This window comes from Cladosporium halotolerans, assembly GCF_011745625.1.
Source record: "Cladosporium halotolerans strain TM138-S3 chromosome Unknown Sca40, whole genome shotgun sequence".
NCBI lineage: Eukaryota > Fungi > Ascomycota > Dothideomycetes > Cladosporiales > Cladosporiaceae > Cladosporium > Cladosporium halotolerans.
Window position 1 is genome coordinate 125,549 of NW_027191491.1, and position 17,693 is coordinate 143,241.

Here is a 17,693-nt window from a genome sequence, read left to right on the forward strand (position 1 = left end):
TCTGCCTTGCGTAGCATACCGACGCAGCTCTATCAGCTGGTAGCTTTCTCGCGCTCGTTGGCGCCTCTGATGATCTTGAGTCACGGCCAACAGCATATCTTCAAGGACCAGAGTATCGCTGCTTAATCCTTGCGAGTTTGCCTTCAATTCGATTGACACTAGGCATCACGCCCGCGAGAAACTCGCCAATGTCCTGGCGAGCCTTCTTCTCCTGGAGCGACTCAGTTCCACGTTTCCACACGACTTCGAATTGGCGAGTGATTTCGCAAAGCATCCGGTCCACCTCATCACGAAGAAAAAAAGCGTGTCTCTCAGCGGTTGCTTCAAGAGCCTCGGAAAGCTTCTCCGTCGCTTGCCCAAGTGGATCGTTGGTTGTGAGGTGTTTGAGTAGATTAGCTGCAAGGCGTTTGCAGACACCTTTGCCTCTGTCCTGCTTGCTAACATCATAGCATGGTTGCATTGACTGGGCAAAATGTCCTGTGCACTGATCAAGCGTTACATCAAGCTTCACGTTGGCGAGCGATTGTTGGTACTCTGCTTTGCACCTGCGGTGAGCTGCTTCGATGCCAACAACATACGCAGACAGAACACCATCGAAAGCTCCAATGGGCAGGGTGATTGAGCCTGGCAGTCGATTGAGTTGGTCAGGTAAGTCTTCGATCGCTGCAATGAGTTTCTTGACCGGGGCATCGCAGAACTGCTGCGGAGACGGGATCTTCACATCCCACTCCCACGTTATTATGTTCTTGGTTTGTCTTTCGATGAACCGCTCATTCCAGGATTCATTTCCAATGGCGCAAGTCCGATGCTGGCCACCGTTGCGGAAGAATGCGAGAAAGCTGTTGTGCCACCACGGCTCACGGGTGATAGTGTAGTACCATTCCATCATACCGTTCTGTGAATCGCCGTGTGCGTTGCGCATGGCCTGGATAATGCCCGAGCCGAAAGCCTTGTTTACATCGGAGAGCCCATTATCGATGAGTTCTGGCCAAAGGTCGTTGGTCTTTTGGATAGTGGCAATCAGGCCAGAATGACGCTTGATAGAATAGCCTTGCGCCCAGCTATGCACACCGCTGAAGAAAACTTTGATCTTGAATAAGAGATGCTCTTCGTAGGTTTCCCAGACCCCGGGAGATGCGAGAGAGAGGGCGTAAAGCCGCAGCTCTGGGATTCCGGTGTCTTTGATGTCACCAAGTCGCTGACCTTGCGTTTCAGAGCTTTTGAACTCAGAATACTGGTGATTAGAGACGCAGACAATTCTAAGCTCTGCTCCTTGGGGCATGTATTGCCTCTTTTCGTCCTTCAGGCGTTGGGTAATGTGATGATTGCGAGCATCGATCAGGAATGCGCAGGCGCGCAGATCCTCCCTGTCAATCTTATCCGCGAGCTCGTCTCCTTCTGTGTAGAGCCTGAGTTTTGTCGATGGGTCCGCGGTTCTGCGCATACGCCTGTTATTGTCCAATCCGACTTGCAGACTAGCAACGAGGTCTTTGATCTCCCAATAGTCGCCAACACTCTGGCCCTTTGTCTCCATGTCTTCCGCAAGTTCATCTGTGACCCCTATGTCTATCTTGGTAGCAATGATGGCGAGTTTGTTATGGAAGCGCTCTGCATAGTCGCTGATGGTGCTCTCGAGGTTTTCATCGGTACAAATGCGATCCACAGCTGCGACATACCAAAGCGCCTGGCAATTGCGGATCCAGCCATGCGTCGCTTCGACTCTCAACTTGTTAGTGTCGGTAATGCCTGCGAACTGATTAGCGATAGAACATATTTGAGGTCATGCGTCTTGTCATACCTGGGAGGTCTACGACTGTGATGTAACGCGAGACACGAGTCGTTGAAACGCCGACGTGGACATGATCGACCAACGGCCATAATGAGGGATCCTCATAGGAGTGGTTCGGCGAAGTAAGAGGATCTAGAGCGGACCGCAGATCACGAAGAGATTCGAATTCAAAGTTCGTGTAACCAGCATCGTCTTCCTGATCGTGAGCTCCGAGGGCTTTATCGCACGACTCGGTCATCATATCAAGCAAGTCCCTTTGGCGGTTGCTCTGATAGCTCCAAGCCAGCTGCCTTTCTGCCGCGCCTTGGGATTCAAATGAAGGTTGATTGCAGAACAAAGTCCGGAATGTTTGCATGGCAGTGTTGGCCTGTTGAGCGTATCGATTACGCATATTGTTGTCCCACGCCTCTTCGAACTCGAAGTTGAAAACGTTGTATTGTCGAATCAGCTCTTCTAGCAGCGTACGACACTTCGATATCGGGAAGTATCGAATTTTCGCAGCATACTTCTGCGTCTGCCACTGCAGCTTGTGCGAGTAGAGGGTAGGCACGCTCGTACAACTTTCCCCTGCGGACAGCTTTTGTTTGTCAGTGTAATGTTCATCAACAATTTCGTAGAAACACGTTACCTCCTTTGCCAGACCTGGTTCATCAGTCATTCTATTGATGAGAGAGCTTTTCCCTTCCTAGAGTTAGCAAATTATCACAACTTAAGAGCACACTAGTCCATTCCTCACCGTCGCCAGTTGCGCCAACCAGTGCCACCATCAACCTTTTTGGGACGGGCAGCTTTTGTAAGGCGTAGGCCTTCGACAACATGTTCTCCAAGTCCTTACTGGCGTTCGTATGCTTGGATAACTCGTTTCGTGTCCGTTTCACTAAATCAACACATTCTAAGAGCAACTTGTAGACTTTTGGGTCGAAAGCAGGCCGCGTTGGAAAGCCTACTTCCGTATCGTCGCTGGGAAGGTCATTCAGAAAGTCGTCGTCAATCCCGGACGTCGCAGGCCGCTTCGCGGTGCTCGGAGCACCATCGCCTGGATGCTTGCGTTTTTTTGCTTCGCTTTTTGGCGGCATGCTGGGCGAAGGAAGTAGGGAGAATTCCTCGAGTGAAACGTCCTCTCAAAGCTCCCTGAAACTCTGGTAGAGCTTCTTGTGTACAGTGCCAGTGCTGGCAACCAGATGGTCAAGGTAACTGTAAGCCCTTGTATAGTCGAGCATACCCTGACAAGTGTAGTGTTGATGGAAGCCAAAGCAAAATACAAAGCAAGACTTTGGGTCTTGGAGAAGCCTTCACAAGGATGAGAAGGTCGCGGTGAGCGAAATAGGTGATTCGTCTCGTGACATGCAAGCGCCTCACCTGTATCACATGTGCAAGCGAACATCCATCACGCTGATGGAGCGAGCCATAAGACACGACACTGAAAGACTATCATGATAGTAGTGACAGGACAACGATATGCTTTCGTTGGATTATACAGACTTACAAAGCTGAAGCGCCATCAACAAGCGCCACCTTCCAACCGCCCGCAAGCCTCTCAATTTCATCCTCACCAAGAAGTCTCGACATGCGGTCCTCCAGACTCTCCATCACTTCCCGATCGCCATAAGCCCTCACACGCTTGTTGCTTGCCTCATTGATCCGCTTCACTTCGTAGCCCAGCACGCCCGCCTCCCACTGCACGCCACATGACTTGCACGTGATATCGCTGCCTTGGCTTGAGACAACGGCCGCTCGACCGCAGCGGAAGCAGTGAAAGTCACAGCGCTCGCAGACGCCCCGCTGCCGCTCATTGCCATCGAGGTTCGGACGAATCGGCGCCGCGCACTTCTCGCACCTAGCATGAGACCCGCCCGCGCCAGCGCGCACCTCTCACAGGCAGGAAGGCCTCGTTTCGACGGCGCAGCAGGGCCCGTACAAGCGGAGCATTTGCTAGTCAGGCCCGCCTCGGCAATCTCCGCATTGGTCATGTCGGCTACGTCGAGAGGTTGGTGGTGAGCTCGAAGGCGCCCGGGAATGCGCTGCTCTGAGCGACGGTCGTCGGGTGCCTCGCCGTCGTCGTCCCCAGCTGGAGGGAGGTAGTTGCAATCGAGCCTGCAGCGCTGAGTCGCGTTGGCGAGCATGTTCTTTTTCCACGCGTGGCGGTCGTCGCGGAACTGTTTTTGCTGGACTGACGCTTTGGCTTCGAGAGGTTGATACTCTGCTTGGTTCTTTCGAGCCTTTTGGAGCGCACCTTGCACGACGTCGACGCGCGCTTCAGCCGCCTTCTTTGCATTTTGGTGATCGAGATTGTCCATAAGGGGAAGCATCGAGTTGAACTGTACCAAATCCGCGAGATCGATCTGTTTCTGCCGCTCGAGCTGGGCGATGTAGCCGTCCGGCGGGTTCATGAACGGACCGCTGTAGCGAGGCCCTTGAGCTGCTTGCTTCACGGGCAGAATTCCCATAGGCTTGAGCTCGATCTGGCCAGTCTTTACAAGCTCACGCGCAGTCGCGAGCTTGTCTTCAGTTTTCGGGGGGACCGGGGCCGGATAGAGATCGAACTTCTTGGCAGCCCTCACTGAGCGACCTTCTCTGTCAATGCCGAGGAGATTGAGCTGCCCCTGGTCTTCCCCAATGAGCAAGTCGCGGTAGTCCGGGCTGAAAGCACCTGACATGATGGCCGAGTTGAACGTTGCCACGTCTTTGACAAGTGCATCTTCTGTGGTCTTGTAAGGATTCCAAATTTTCAAAGTGCCGTCTGAAGAGCCAGAGTATAGACGATTGCCGGTAGCAGACCAAGACAGAAAGCGTACGCCAGTATCAGCAAGCTCCAGATCTCGGTCGTGGTCGAGAACGTTCTTCGTCTGACCATGGGAGAATACGTGTAACGGTGACTGATTGCGGTTCGCGTATCGCTTGTCCCAAAGGTAGACTTTCCCATCGGTTGCTCCTGCGGCGATCAAATTATCGTCATGAGGACAATAGAGTACATCGTTGATGTCGAATGCAGGGCAATCCCACTGCAAGACACGGGAGGCGCGTCCCTGGTTCGGTGCAAAACATTGTATTGTACTGCGGATGCGTTTATTCGCGTTGGTACCTGCGACTGCGAACAAAGTCGACCCAGAACTCGGGGATGGATTCCAAGCGACATCGAAGACATTTCTCGCAGTGGGGAGAGGCATCTTCTTCTCAGCTGTGGAATCCCACAAGCAGACCTCGCCTGCGGTGACTCGGTCTTCTTCGAAAGAGTCACTCGCAAAGCCAGCGAGCAGCAAGTGACCATAGGAGCCGGAGCCCCATTTGAGGGCGGAGGGGAAAATGGGTAGCGATGACTGGACATCCGCGCGGCCTGGCCCAATATCGCATACGGCGGAGAAGCGATCGTCAGAACAGCGTAGCACCGATATACTACTGTCGTTTGAGAGATGGCACCCTGCCGCCAGAAGACCGTTTCTATTGGTAGTCAGTAATGCGACTTCGGCATTCTGCCGATGAGTATGAAGACGACGCCCGTTCGAGGAGTCGTACATGCGTACAACGCCATCGCTGCCACCAGTATAAAGGGTGTTTCCATCCTCAGAGAAGCCAAGAGCTGCTACAGTCTTGAAGAGTCTAGGGTCTTGGGTCTCTTGCATTGCGTGGAGAGAATTCACGTTTCGTGGATCCGTGACAGCCGGACGCTGGACGTGATGCTCCGGTAGCTCTTGCAGGCTGTTCTTGTCGACATTGCCTAGCAACAGGTTGTTTGGCCTGTTATACTGCATGCTCCGATCGTCATCGATCGCAATTGCCCCAGCAGCAAATCGATTGCCGTCTTTTGCCCATGCAACACAAGTCACATCTCGCGAGGCACCATGAAAATATCGCCTCGGACCAATGGAATCGAAGACGTGGTTTTGCAGTTCGTCGGATATTGTCATCCTGGAAGAAGAAGACCAGGCACGGCCACCATGGCTACCCAATTCTCGACAGCGTAGGAGTCGCCTGATGGATGAGGGATGGGTGACATCTGGAGTGTTGGCCGGAGATTGAACGGGTCCAGCTTTGCGTGCCACAGGGACATAGGAATCATCCTCGCTAGCCTCTCCATCCCATTTCTTGGATTTGATATCAGCCCAAGATACGAAGCCGTCGTTCCTGGAAGCCGTTCTCGCCTGTCGGCGTGCTCGCATTGTGTGATTCGGGACCTCCGAGGTTGTTGCGTGGCTTGACACTTGGTCATCTGGCGAATCCCGATATCTTGCCCTCGATGCCACAGGCTTTCTGTTTTTCAGTCCTGAGTAGCGTACTTGCAAAGAGCCTCGGGTTCTCCCACTGAAATACCTGGGCATTTGGTCCCATGTGATTCCATTCTGCTCTTTCAGCATTATGAGCCGCTGGTCTTCTTCTGCACTATACCGCGTACCGAAGCCGCCACCAGGGTTACTGCTTTGCGGTTCGCAGACTTTCGGTGTAGATGTATTAGTCGCAGCGGGGACGGCAGGTCGAGAATCTTGATACACTGGCTCTTTGGGTGCAAGCGGAGCTGGTGTATCCTCGTGAGTAGGTATTGGAATACTACTTGTAGGAGTCGGTTTTTCTGTAAATACAGATGCGAGAGAAGGCTGTTTTGTGGTCACTTTAGCAGGTATCACATCCGGACAATCCTCGCTGCTCTCTCTTGAGCTTGGAGGGTGCTTTTGCGCTGCAGCTTCCGTACTCATGTCGAGCTTTTGCTTGGCCTCGATGCTCTTGCGGATCGCAGAGCTGCGCGAAGCCGTTTGCTGCGATTCAACTGGAGCTTGGTATGGTTTAGCAGTCAAGTCCAAGCTTTCGCGTGACTGCCTGACGCCCTTGGAGGCACCATTGCTGCTGTTGAGCATGGACGTGGACGAAAGTCCTCCCAACGGCGCGATTACGTTCCGTTCAGTCACTCTAGTTGGTGCATAGACGACCTGCTCGCTTGCGATGAATGTGTCCTGCAGAGGTGGTTGTACGGCGGCAGGATCTGGTATCGGCGACACAGCAGCTGCGGAAACGCGACGCGCCTGTCGCACACCCTCAAAAATCTCAGTATCCTTATACCCGGTGTCCTTTGAACGTTTAGCTACTGGCTGAGTAGCATTAGGTACAGGCGAGGAAGGCTTCCTCTTCGGCGGAACCGTAGGACCAACAGCCGTGGCTTTCGACGACGACGATGCTGCAGTCGCTGGTGCCAAAGGTTTGCGAGAATCCCATACTGTATTTGCTGCCGGCGGCCCATCTTTTGTATCCGCGGTTGAGCCATGACCCCGTGTCGGCCGAGAACCTCCCTTTCGTGCTGTCTCTTTCTGATAATACTGTACAAATTTCCTCACACGTTGCGCATTTCCTACAATATCTGTGTTCTGACTTCTAGGCTGTTGGACCCTATTCGTGCTCGCTCGGTAGCTGTCAAGCGGTGCAGGGATGGCCCTGGCGTTCACGTAATTGTCGAAGGCATTTGGGCTAGCATAGCGCTGGTGCTGCGTCGCAAGCAGCGAATTCATACCCGAAGCGTTCTGTGCATTCTGTCGCAGAATGTCTGATATGGACTCATTCTGAGACGGATGTCGGAATGCCCCAGTCGCAGTCGGCGGCAAGGTGTTATACAAACGGGCGTCGTTGGTCGGCGGATGTGCGTGAGGCGTTTGAATTACTCCATGGTTCTGAAACGTAGGTCGAGCATGACCCGACGAGTTCTTCTCTTTCCTTGGGCCGAATGCTTGTAGCGTCGAGGTAGCTGCCTTTTGTGTCGAGGCTTCGTCCTCACTGTCGGATATGAGATCGATGATCTCTTGTGCCATTTCGGTTCATGCGTTGATGGTTGGCGGTCATGCTGCGATGTCGCGAGGTAAATTTGGGATTGCTGTGATCCAGCACAGCGAAGAAACAATCGCTAAGCCAAAGGTACAGAATGTGCGAGGGACTTGGGTGTCGCGCATGTGAATGCACAATTCGCGAAGTTGAAGTCGCGACGTCAAGTCGCGTGAAGTGCTTCGCGGGGCACGCGCGACGGGGAGCCATCTGGCGAGAGTTCTAGAGCCTGCAACATGGAATCTTAACATCACTTCAAGCTCACACCGTTTGGTAGGGCTACTAGTAAAATACCAGTGCTGTCCATCGTAGATATAACCGAAGTCTTTCGGTGAACTTCACGCTGCCCAAATGCAATGACCCATGATGTGGTATAGAAACTGGCTTCGTTCAAAGAGAAACGGACATAAATTGGGGTTCTTTGAAGGCGTTATATATGCATACACACAAGAGCGTATGACTACTAGTGCAAGAAACCCGATACCTCTTGATCTGCCTCGCAACGCTCATTCCGGCCAGCGCCTCCCTGGTTCTGAGGCATCTTCAGTAAGATTTGTATGCGACGAAGATCAGCAGCGGTGGCCCTCGAGCGGTATTGATGCCACTGCAGAGGCTCACACACTCATCCCGTCGCTCGTGTTCGATTCAGGCCGAATCATACATTCGCGCCGTCCAGGGTTCCATCGTTCTCTCAAGCGCAAGGCGAGCCGTAGTACTCTGTTCGCAAAGTCGTCCTTTTGCGATGCTAGCCTCCCAGTCCATGGCCAATATCAGATCCTTTAACCATTGATTGGGGCCTTCATTTTGCAACATCTTTCTTTCCCTCTTCATCACCCATGACTTCCTTCCAAGCCAAATCAACTCTGCGCCTCAGGCTCTCTTTGGACTGCTCGAAGCTCTTGCCTTTTTCCTTCTCTTCGCGGTTGATCCTGACGGCGGCGGCGGTGATGCCCACAGACATGGCGAAGATAGGGTCCAGAGTCCTGGCGAAATGGGTTAGAACACTAGTTTGGTGATTAAGAGGAGGCTTCGGGGCGCATACTTGGAGATGAGGAATGGATAGGACATATTTGCGCCGTCGGTCGCCTGACTTGTAACGTTCTTCGCTCTGGATACGCAGACAATGCCCCTGCTCTGTTTGGCCTGCGCCTGGTAAATGCTGCTCAAAAGCTCGGCGACTGACAAACGACTCCAATCGCGCCTCGGTCTGCCGAAATGGCCTCTGCTCGCCCGGCCTCACCAAGCTTGCCTCACCTCAGCTAGCGCCGGCCTTGCCCTTAGCTCCATCGCGCCGTTTTGCGGGGACGAACGAAGCGCGGATGACGCCAACGCCCAGGGTCGGAGGCTGTCACATGAGAGACTCCGAGCTAGCAGGCCGGGTCAGCGCGCCAGCCACGCGCGCGGCCAACGGCGGAGGGGAGGATGATTCACACGCGCTGGGGCAGGCGGTGTTGTGCGAGGGGATGGCGGCACGAGGGGCCGCAAGGAAGCGTGTGATTTTGGGAGCGGGTCACGGATCTACGTCACGGACACGCTGATGGTTCGAGGGGAAGTGGACAAGGCAGAGGAATGGGCATTAACTCCAGCTACAGACTACTTCGAGCCGGATGCATCGAGGGCCAGGGAATGTTGTGAAAAGGCGGCGAATGGTCTTCTTCGCGAGGCGGTTCTGCTCCCGCCGTCCTCACCGCCTTTTCGTGCTGTGTCCTCCGCCGGCTTTGCTGGGGGTTGCTGGCATTTGGTATCGCGTATCCTCTCGTAAAACATGTGGGTTCAAAGGCCAACATTCCTCTCTCGCACTATCCGCTCTCTCTGTCTGCATGTCCCAAGAAAGTTCAAGAAGCACGCAAGTTCTCGCAGCCCTGGTCGAACGCCTGTGTAACGCAAGGAAATCCGGTTGTTGGTAGGGTTGGGCTGAGGGCGGAGCGCGACCGTCGCAGACTCGATGGCCGTTCAAGCGCCGAAGGTGTTCTCGCCAGAGTAGCTGTCGCAACCGTGTTAGCGTGTTTGCCTATTATGTACGAGAATGGAGAGCACTCACGTAATGTAAAGGAAGCCATCCTCGTCCTTGTGCTCCTCGTAGATGGAGGACATGAGCGCGGCAGTGGGCGGCAGGACCTCGTCGACGAAGATGAAGATGGCCTTCTCAGGCGAAAGCTTGATGCGCTTGCGGATCACGTAGACGAACTGGCCGACGGTAAGGTCGGCGGGGACCAGGTACTTCTTCTTGTCGATCGTCGCGATGTCCGACTTCTCGACCTTCTCGCAGATGACCTGAGCGGACGTTAGTCTTGATATTTCTCGGCTTCACGCGGGAAGGCGCGCTGCGATAGATGCATCGTGCTGTATTCGCGTGTATCGATGGCGCGCGTGGAGTTGTTTGTCACTTACCGGGATGCGGTCGGCGTACTTCTGCCTGATGCGCTCGGCCTCGGCCTTGCGCTTCTCAAACGGGTGCTCGTCCTTGAACTTGGAGCGCATTGTGGTGATGGTGTTGTGGTTTGTGTTGATGGATCTGTTGAGGTAGCGGAATGTAGGTCGTAAATCGAAGTTCGGTGGTTAATGTTGTGGTTGCTGTGGTGGTGAAGTGGTAGGTAGGTGACGGCAAGGCAGGACCGTGGGGGACGCAGCTAAGGTGGCGGAGAGCTGGCTGGAGTGGGGCCAAGCGCCTATCAGCCGCCACTTCGACTCTGCCGATAGAGAGCGGTGGTGAAGGTCAGGTACCTGGTGAGTGAGTGACTTGCACGCGCCTTAAGTGAGTGTGACTGTGATGCTCTTCACTGGCGGATATGCCACGAAATCGGCACACTTTTCTACGACACGCCTCTGCGCACGCGATCTCTGTCACGTGAATCGTCCTGCTATTTGCGGTCACTGAGCACAAAGGCGTCAGGCGTCATTCTGGCTGCCTGGCTTTGTCAGCCTCACCGCTCACAGCTCAGCTTCACCGCACTCCTTTGACTTCATCACCGCTCTGCCTCAGTCATTTCCGTGACAAACGGGTCTGAGACTGTAATACTGATGGTAAATCTCGTTGTGACCCTGATGATTGATCATTCTGTTCCGAATGATCGTTTCATTAATTGAAGATGTCAAGCCTACGTCCTCCTGTCTTGGACATAGAGCTGTAGTCGCGCGGAGCGATTTGTTTCCTGTGCTATCTAAGTTTTGTTTATGCAATGGTATTGGTACAACTATCAGTTACCGCCCTCCTTCACCTTTTGCTTCTCCTCCTTCCCCTTCTTCCCCTTCTTCCCGGTTTTCTCGGCCTTGGCCCTTGCGGCCGCGGCCGACATCTCAGCATTAGCCAAAGCCTCAGCCTCTTTCTTCTTCTCTTCCTCCGCGAACAGCTTCAGCAAAATCGGAGTGAAATGCTGCATCTCAGCGATGTCCTTGACCTTGATGCGCATGTAATCGAACGCGACGCACACTTTCATGTCCGAGTTGAGCTTGAACTTCACGGCCTCCGGAGCGCTGGGGCGCTTGCTCGGTAGCTCGTGTTGCTCGCCTGCCGCGTCATTTGCCTCCTGTGCTGGGAGGGTCGGGGCCTCGTCGTCTTCACCCCCATCTATCGCGTCGTCGGAAACGCCATTCTCATCCGCCTCGCCGGCGTTGAGCATGGGAACGTCCTTGGTGACAGGAGCAACGCCATCGTCAGCCTCGCCCTCTTCGGCGTGCTCTAGGACAGGCAACTTCTGGTACCGCTGGCTGAAATGCGTGAGGACACACGCCTTCGCACCCATGGCCTGCGCGACGCCGAGAGCCTCGGAAGTGGTGGAGTGGTTCTTCGCGATCGCGTCGCCCTGGAGTTCGTCGTCGAAAGTCGCCTCGTGGATGCAGACGGTGGAACCCTTTCCGATTTGCGAGAAGGTCTGGTTGGGTCTGCAGTCGCCGGAGTACGATGCCTTGAAGCCGGAGTCCCAAGTTACTGAGATCGCGCGCGCGCCGTGGCAGTGCTTGACCAGGCACGCCTGGACGTCTTTCAACCCGATCAGAGCAGGCGCAATTACCTTGGAAGCTAGCTTGGCCTGGTAATCGGCGGAATCCAGGCCTCTGAGTTCGCTCGGATGAATGAACCAGTTCAAACGTGAGGGTTGGTTACGAGCTGGGTTGACAGGAGAAATTGAAAGGGGGGCGAGGCGAGAAAATCCGTAATCTTCGACTGCAGCATATTCCGCAAGCCAAGACGCCATTGCAGGCTCGCAGATGACGGATAGCCTTCCTTGATCGGCGAACAGACTTTCGATGGGAGCATCGGCTGGCGGCTTCGATGCCGGTTGGGATTTGTGAACATGGTCGTACCACGCTTTGATGACGCTGACAGTTCCCAGGTGATGGTCCGCATGCATATGGCTAATGACAATGAGACGAAGGCCGCTGATAATTTCGTCAAACTCCTCCGCGGTGAAAGCGCGCTTCATTTGACCAAGCGTATTCTCACCACAATCAAAGAGCATGCTGCCCCAGCCAGGGACTCGAAGGAGCGTCGCAGAGACGTTGCGGTATTTAGACGGTAATGCGGAGCCAGTACCAAGTGTTGTGATCTCAACATCTTTGTCTGGAAGTGTATCCGTCCAAGCCGCTATCGAGGCGCTGTCGGCATCGATGGCTTCTTGAGTGCGCGGCAGTTCATCGAGTACTGCCTTCGACATATCGTCTTTGGTAGCCTGAACATCCAAAGGAGGCACGGCATCCCTGCAATGTACTTCCGCGTTTGGCTGGAGTTGGATAACCTGTCCTCGAACGGCAGCCTGAGCGTTCGACGGCAACGGCAGATCGGCATGTTTCGTTGTGACTTGACCGTTCCCGTGAGTAGGTACCCTGTACCTTTTAGAGTCAACCTCTCCAAGACGAATAGTCGATGCTGCTGCTGAGTCAAGCGCAATGTCATTCGGGCAGTAGTCGCTCGAAGATACAACGTGCTCGAGGTGTGCGAACTCAGCCATGAAATTCCTGACCCTTGAATCAAAGGCTACTCCCGGTCCACAGATCCAGACGACGGAGCCAACGCCTGCCATAACCTGTCCCTCTCGCCATTCCGGCCTGGCGAGAAGATTATCGACGTAGGTTGCGTCAGGCAGGTCAACCACAGCGAGACCGGCACCCTCTTTGCTTGGACCCAAAACTTGCTCTGGCATGATGGTCTCGCCTTCATTGTTCTGCACGCTCTCTCCTTTTGTGAGTCTTGACCAATTCCGGCCCTTTTCGACATTGAGCGCAGTGGCCTTCTGAGGATCAAACTTTCCTCGCTGGTTGTGATTGCGAATGATGTAGCTAATGGCCTCCTTGGCAGGCTGTGTAGGCGGAAGACTGTCTACTAGAGCACCTGGCCAAGGTTTCCTTACAAGAACTTCCAAGTCGGGGTTTGGAAGGTCACTGTAGGGTCCAGGAGGCGGTCCTTGGTACCTTTCGATCTTCTTCGTCTGCGCGTTGCGAACGAAGATGGTGGCGGGCATTTTGACATCGCAGAGGCGGGTCGGGTAAAGAGTGTCCAAGCGCCATGTAGAGTTGAACATTTCACCAACAACCGCTTTCGCCGTAAGCTGGTCGTGTTCGGACGAAGACTGTAGGCCTGACACAACCGATCTGCCGTTCTCGTGTGCCGAACCATCGTAGACTTCTTCTATGCTTCTTTTACGGGGACTGACAGATCCAGATTTCTGCACATTCGCCTGAGGGGTGGCCGGTGACGGACGAATCGACATTGCCCAGACCTTGACGTTGCTATCGGCCCAGTAAGGAGCCCACTTCTCTTCGCCCTGAAGCTTCCACCGGTCGTTCTGAATCTCTTGGACGTCAATGGGCATGCCCTTCCTGAACACGAATCGTCGGGCAGTTGCAAGCATGTGATTCATATTCGGAGGCGCCAGTAAAGTCAGTCCAGAAGCAGACATTTCGGCCTTCGCCTCCTCTTCGATCTCTGCCACCTTCGCCTTGTCATCTTGAACACCCAGCGACCTTATCTTTGCCGCAGCTTTCACCTTCGCTCCCTCGAGTTTTGTCGTCTGACTCGACGCAGAAGCATCGGCGAGAGTCAAAATCATTCCGATTAGACCCCCAGCGTTCTGCCATTCTGTTCGCCCTGTGACGAAACACTCGCTCACTTTCAACAACTTCGTACCCATCTGCACACATGCTCTTTGAGTCCCTTCCGCAAGGCTTCCAATCAGATACCGCTTGTCGTCAAAGTGAAGTAGCAGCGTCGTTCCCGGAGTGTCTGCCGTCGGCGTGGTGAGAACCTGCACGTAGGAGCGCATGTTGCGAGTCTGAATATGGTTGAGCTTGCGCTCGTGTCGAAAATGTTTCTGCGACGAAGGGATCAAGCGCTCCTTGTCCCAGTCTCGGAATAATATATTCCGGTTCACCCAAATTCCTCGAGAATCTTGTAGCTTTGCTCTTATGTCGCTACGATTGGACCAGCGACTTTGTGTTTCTCCTAGCACATATCTAGAAGCCTTGTGGAGAGTTCCCGATGTTCGCCTGGCCTTTTCTGGAGATTCGAGGACACTTGCTTTTGCGCTTTTTTGCGGTGAATAAGCCTTATTCTGTGTATCAGATCCGTGCTCTTGGGCGGCTGCTTTCAGGCGTGGAAGCAAGTTGCCGGAATATGCACGGGTGGAGCAGAATTGTTGCTTGCGAAAACCAAGAGAGAATCGTGAAGTCGTAATGCCTTTCCCGAGGCTACGTGCCGATGCCACGATGAATGCCGTGATAGGTGATCAAGAAGTGAAGAGGAAGTAGAACGAATGTGAATTGCTAGTCGCTGAGAATCTAAAGGGCATGGGTGACTTTTTTTCCTACTCACACTTGCGACTGCATACGGTTCTTCGATCCAGCGGTATGCTTGGCACTCGGCGTCTCGACTCCCGCATTCGCCGCATGGTCGGCTTGCTCCTCTACCTTGTCCAAAATATCATAAACGAACCAAATTACCTCAACCTGCTGCTGATTGTCGCGCTATCGTCTGACATACTGCCGCCCATCGTGCAGACACACACTGCTCATACTTAGCTGACCATAACTCGTCCGCACAAAATAGGTCGCAACCGTGCCTTCAGAACAGGTGACCCTTGGCAAGTTGTAAAACGAGAGATGATGTCAGCTGGACTATACCGTTGCGGAGCAGAAAATGGGATCAGCTCAACGGTATCTTTTTTCTAAACAGAAACGGAGTTGTCCTCGAGCTGCTTCCGAAACGATCATCATCAACCTCCGCTTCAGCTTCGATACTTGATCTCGTTCACGGTCATATCCCATTTAAAATCTTGTATCTGCCCACGACGAGCAGCTACTGAACAGGCTATTTGAGCGATAGCCTTATGTGATTCACAAAACGGCGGCTTCAGGCTGCAGTTCGTATATTGTCGGCAAAGCACTCCACAGGCTCCTTAAACAAAGCTTGGACCGAAAGCCAAGGCTACCTTTGCTTCAGGTTGATCAGGCTGATCTGTTTACCCTGCTACTGTGTCGCACCACACAAATGGCCTCCGTGTCATTTCGGAAGCGGGCCTCTTACGCGCTCGTTCCGGAGTCTTACTCGCGACAAGCGCACAACGCCAACACAACTCTACGGAGCGCAATGTCTGAGATAGACACGAGGTCGCCGGATCCGTGGACATTAGGGATACATAACTCGGTACGATGCCCTAACTCATCCTCGAAGACAATTGAAAACAGCAATCGTTCTTCGATCCTTCTATTCTCTTGACAAGCGTGTGTTTGATACCGCGTCCACCTTTGCAATGCACATCTCTTCTATCGCCGTTACGGCCCTTGGTCTGGCACCGAGTGTATTCGGCGCCAACCTCTTCGTCAGCCACTTCTCTGGCACCGTCTACACGCTTTCGTACACTCCTGCAACAAATGGCAATGGTACCCTGGCCATCAAATCTTCTGCTACCGGTTGCGGACGCATGCCATCATGGCTGAGCTTCGACTCTCCCACCAAATCTCTGTATTGCTTCGATGAGACTGGATCCTGGGGCGGTGGCAGTGTAGTCGCATCATTCTCTGTCAATGGCGATGGCTCCTTGAAACAGAGTGGCCAAGCCAAGTCTACTGGCGGTGAGGTTCATGGCTCGCTGTACGGCGGCGTGAACGGCACCAGCTTTGTTGCGATGGCCGAGTAGTAAGTTGCCATTGCATAGACCGGATGAAGCCTGTCTAACGTAACTACAGCGATCCTTCGACTGTTTCGACCTACAAGCTTCCTTTGACTTCAAGCTCTCAAGTCCTGCAGAAGGAGAAGTTCACCATGTCGCAGCCCGGCCCGGTCAGCTCTAGGCAAAACGCGCCTCACCCCCACGCCATCTTCAAAGACCCGACTGGCCAATTCCTGCTCGCGCCTGACCTCGGCGCAGACCTCATCCGCATCTTCAGCGTGGACTCCTCCAGCGGCAAGCTCACGGCCTGCCCTGCGGCTCAAGCAGGTGCTGGTGACGGCCCCCGTCACGGCGCCTGGTGGATCCCCAACGCAGGCTCTACCAAGGGCCAGATGCTGTACACCGTGAACGAGCTCAGCAACACGGTCTCCGCCTGGACCGTCAAATACTCCAGCTCCGGGTGCATGTCGCTCAACAAGACCCAGACGCTCTCCGCTTTCGCTCCTGGCAAGACGCCCACGGCTGGCAGGCAGCCCATCAAGGCTGCTGAGGTCCACGTTGCAGGTAACTTCCTCTACGCATCCGTCCGCAATGACCAAACTTTTGGCTCCCAGCAGGATTCTCTGGCGACGTACGCTATCAGCAGCACGGGAGAGCTTTCTTTCGTGGAGTCGACCAAGGCCAATGCGTGGTACCCTCGCACGTTCTCCATCAACAAGGCTGGTGACCTTGTCGCTGTTGGTGGGCAGACTTCGGCTAACGTGGCTATTGTCTCGCGCAACCCGACCACGGGTAAGCTGGGAGGGTTGGTTGCTAGCATTCCTGTTGGCTCCAAGGGTACCGATGGTGGGGAGGACGGATTGAGCGCTGTCGTTTGGGCTGAATAAGTACTACTGCGCTGCAAGAATGGGTTTCGGTTAACTTCTTGATACTGGGAATCGTAACGCTCACGTTCTCAAGATGAAACGGCCAGTTGATCGAGGTTGAGGAAGTTCCACTTTTGATGTTCTCTCGTGGTAGCTTGAACAGTGGCAGGTTACTCTTCCTCTTTGGTTTCTTTGATAGCTTCACGTATGAGATGACCCTTCCTCGATAGACCATCCCAAGATGCATTTGGGCCAAGCTCTGTTGTCATAAATGCGTGTAATTTGATTGAGGCTACCTTCACGAGAGCCCTGCGTTCTCTTCGTCCCACCAACCGCGAAACTCCTGCAGTCTCCGCGTCCTCTCCTCAGCCAGCCGCCTTCCCGTCTCAGTCTTCATCATCCCTTGCAGGTTCTCCAACTTATCGGTGAAATGTTCGATGCAGCCGTGGAGGCCCCTACCAGAAGCCTTGGCGCCACCAAAAGCAAAACACCTAGCGATTCCAACCGCACCTATGGCATCCAACCGGTCCGCATCCTGCACGACACCGAGCTCCGGATGCGCGCTCACCATCGCCTTGACGAGCTGCGGCCGCTTGATCTCGCTCGAGAACGAGACGTGCTCGACGATCAGGGCGACTTTGCTCATGAGCCGGGGCGGGCAACCGTTCTTCTGCAGAACCTCCGTGATCATCGTCTCGGCGACCTCGCCAGGCTGCAAGTACTTTTTGTCGCCGACGTCGTGGAGCAGGGCGCCCAGGATGATCGCCTGCTCGTCGAAAGCCCTGGTGGCGGTCTCCTGCTCAGCCTCGAGGATGCGTTTGGCGAATGAAAGCACGCGGAGGATGTGATTGAAATCATGCGACATGTCGTAGCGGGACATGTATTCCTCGACATAGCTGTAGACGCCTTTGTACAGAGGCGAGCTTTCGAATTCTTCGCCGCCGGTGCCTGGCGTTACCCCATTTTTCCTATAATCAAGATGGATTAGACGCGTTGAAAGATGGTGATACAAGTCGATTGAACGGGCACGCACGCTGCAGCATGGCCGTCAACGGCTTGGACATCACGAGTCTCGCCAACTGCCATCTTGAAGAATGTTATGTTGCTAATGTAGAAGTGGGACAACAAAGTGCAAGG

At 54.1% G+C, this 17,693-nt stretch overlaps 7 protein-coding genes across 7 annotated transcripts; 1 reads left to right on the top strand and 6 right to left on the bottom strand.

Moving 5' to 3' along the window:
• Positions 1 to 100: 100 nt before the first annotated feature.
• Positions 101 to 2,447, bottom strand: WHR41_08486 (uncharacterized protein; the record flags this gene model as incomplete). The annotated part of the gene is made up of 3 exons (XM_069377090.1): positions 101 to 1,746; positions 1,799 to 2,366; positions 2,418 to 2,447. The coding sequence occupies 3 exons, from the start codon at positions 2,445 to 2,447 to the stop codon at positions 101 to 103; spliced, it is 2,244 nt and encodes a 747-aa protein (XP_069226148.1).
• Positions 2,448 to 3,435: 988 nt separating this feature from the next.
• Positions 3,436 to 7,578, bottom strand: WHR41_08487 (uncharacterized protein; the record flags this gene model as incomplete). The annotated part of the gene is made up of 1 exon (XM_069377091.1): positions 3,436 to 7,578. One exon carries the CDS (start codon positions 7,576 to 7,578, stop codon positions 3,436 to 3,438), a length of 4,143 nt encoding a protein of 1,380 aa, XP_069226149.1.
• Positions 7,579 to 7,989: 411 nt separating this feature from the next.
• WHR41_08488 (uncharacterized protein) lies at positions 7,990 to 8,891 on the bottom strand. The gene is made up of 2 exons (XM_069377092.1): positions 8,631 to 8,891; positions 7,990 to 8,571 (listed from the first exon to the last, which is right to left on the bottom strand). The coding sequence occupies exons 1-2, from the start codon at positions 8,654 to 8,656 to the stop codon at positions 8,388 to 8,390; spliced, it is 210 nt and encodes a 69-aa protein (XP_069226152.1). The 5' UTR covers positions 8,657 to 8,891; the 3' UTR covers positions 7,990 to 8,387.
• A 250-nt stretch (positions 8,892 to 9,141) lies between these two features.
• Positions 9,142 to 10,370, bottom strand: ATG8 (Autophagy-related protein 8). The gene is made up of 3 exons (XM_069377093.1): positions 9,980 to 10,370; positions 9,630 to 9,862; positions 9,142 to 9,572 (listed from the first exon to the last, which is right to left on the bottom strand). The coding sequence occupies exons 1-3, from the start codon at positions 10,067 to 10,069 to the stop codon at positions 9,542 to 9,544; spliced, it is 354 nt and encodes a 117-aa protein (XP_069226153.1). The 5' UTR covers positions 10,070 to 10,370; the 3' UTR covers positions 9,142 to 9,541.
• A 415-nt stretch (positions 10,371 to 10,785) lies between these two features.
• On the bottom strand, positions 10,786 to 13,845 carry WHR41_08490 (uncharacterized protein; the record flags this gene model as incomplete). The annotated part of the gene is made up of 1 exon (XM_069377094.1): positions 10,786 to 13,845. One exon carries the CDS (start codon positions 13,843 to 13,845, stop codon positions 10,786 to 10,788), a length of 3,060 nt encoding a protein of 1,019 aa, XP_069226115.1.
• A 913-nt stretch (positions 13,846 to 14,758) lies between these two features.
• On the top strand, positions 14,759 to 16,787 carry WHR41_08491 (uncharacterized protein). The gene is made up of 2 exons (XM_069377095.1): positions 14,759 to 15,716; positions 15,767 to 16,787. The coding sequence occupies exons 1-2, from the start codon at positions 15,331 to 15,333 to the stop codon at positions 16,575 to 16,577; spliced, it is 1,197 nt and encodes a 398-aa protein (XP_069226114.1). The 5' UTR covers positions 14,759 to 15,330; the 3' UTR covers positions 16,578 to 16,787.
• Positions 16,788 to 16,814: 27 nt separating this feature from the next.
• WHR41_08492 (uncharacterized protein) lies at positions 16,815 to 17,680 on the bottom strand. Its single transcript, XM_069377096.1, has 2 exons — positions 17,590 to 17,680; positions 16,815 to 17,524 (listed from the first exon to the last, which is right to left on the bottom strand). Exons 1-2 carry the CDS (start codon positions 17,640 to 17,642, stop codon positions 16,855 to 16,857), a joined length of 723 nt encoding a protein of 240 aa, XP_069226117.1. The 5' UTR covers positions 17,643 to 17,680; the 3' UTR covers positions 16,815 to 16,854.
• Positions 17,681 to 17,693: the final 13 nt, after the last annotated feature.

What these genes read in the sequence shown, in the direction of transcription:
- WHR41_08488 (XM_069377092.1), bottom strand. Translation starts at nt 8,656, where the DNA reads ATGTCCTATCCATTCCTCATCTCCAA. An exon ending in TATCCATTCCTCATCTCCAA is followed by an intron (nt 8,572 to 8,630) that starts GTATGCGCCCCG and finishes CCATTTCGCCAG; the next exon opens with GACTCTGGACCCTATCTTCG.
- ATG8 (XM_069377093.1), bottom strand. Translation starts at nt 10,069, where the DNA reads ATGCGCTCCAAGTTCAAGGACGAGCACCCGTTTGAGAAGCGCAAGGCC. An exon ending in AGTACGCCGACCGCATCCCG is followed by an intron (nt 9,863 to 9,979) that starts GTAAGTGACAAA and finishes ACGTCCGCTCAG; the next exon opens with GTCATCTGCGAGAAGGTCGA. An exon ending in GATGGCTTCCTTTACATTAC is followed by an intron (nt 9,573 to 9,629) that starts GTGAGTGCTCTC and finishes CGGTTGCGACAG; the next exon opens with CTACTCTGGCGAGAACACCT.
- WHR41_08491 (XM_069377095.1), top strand. Translation starts at nt 15,331, where the DNA reads ATGCACATCTCTTCTATCGCCGTTACGGCCCTTGGTCTGGCACCGAGT. An exon ending in TTTGTTGCGATGGCCGAGTA is followed by an intron (nt 15,717 to 15,766) that starts GTAAGTTGCCAT and finishes ACGTAACTACAG; the next exon opens with CGATCCTTCGACTGTTTCGA.
- WHR41_08492 (XM_069377096.1), bottom strand. Translation starts at nt 17,642, where the DNA reads ATGGCAGTTGGCGAGACTCGTGATGTCCAAGCCGTTGACGGCCATGCT. An exon ending in GTTGACGGCCATGCTGCAGC is followed by an intron (nt 17,525 to 17,589) that starts GTGCGTGCCCGT and finishes TCTTGATTATAG; the next exon opens with GAAAAATGGGGTAACGCCAG.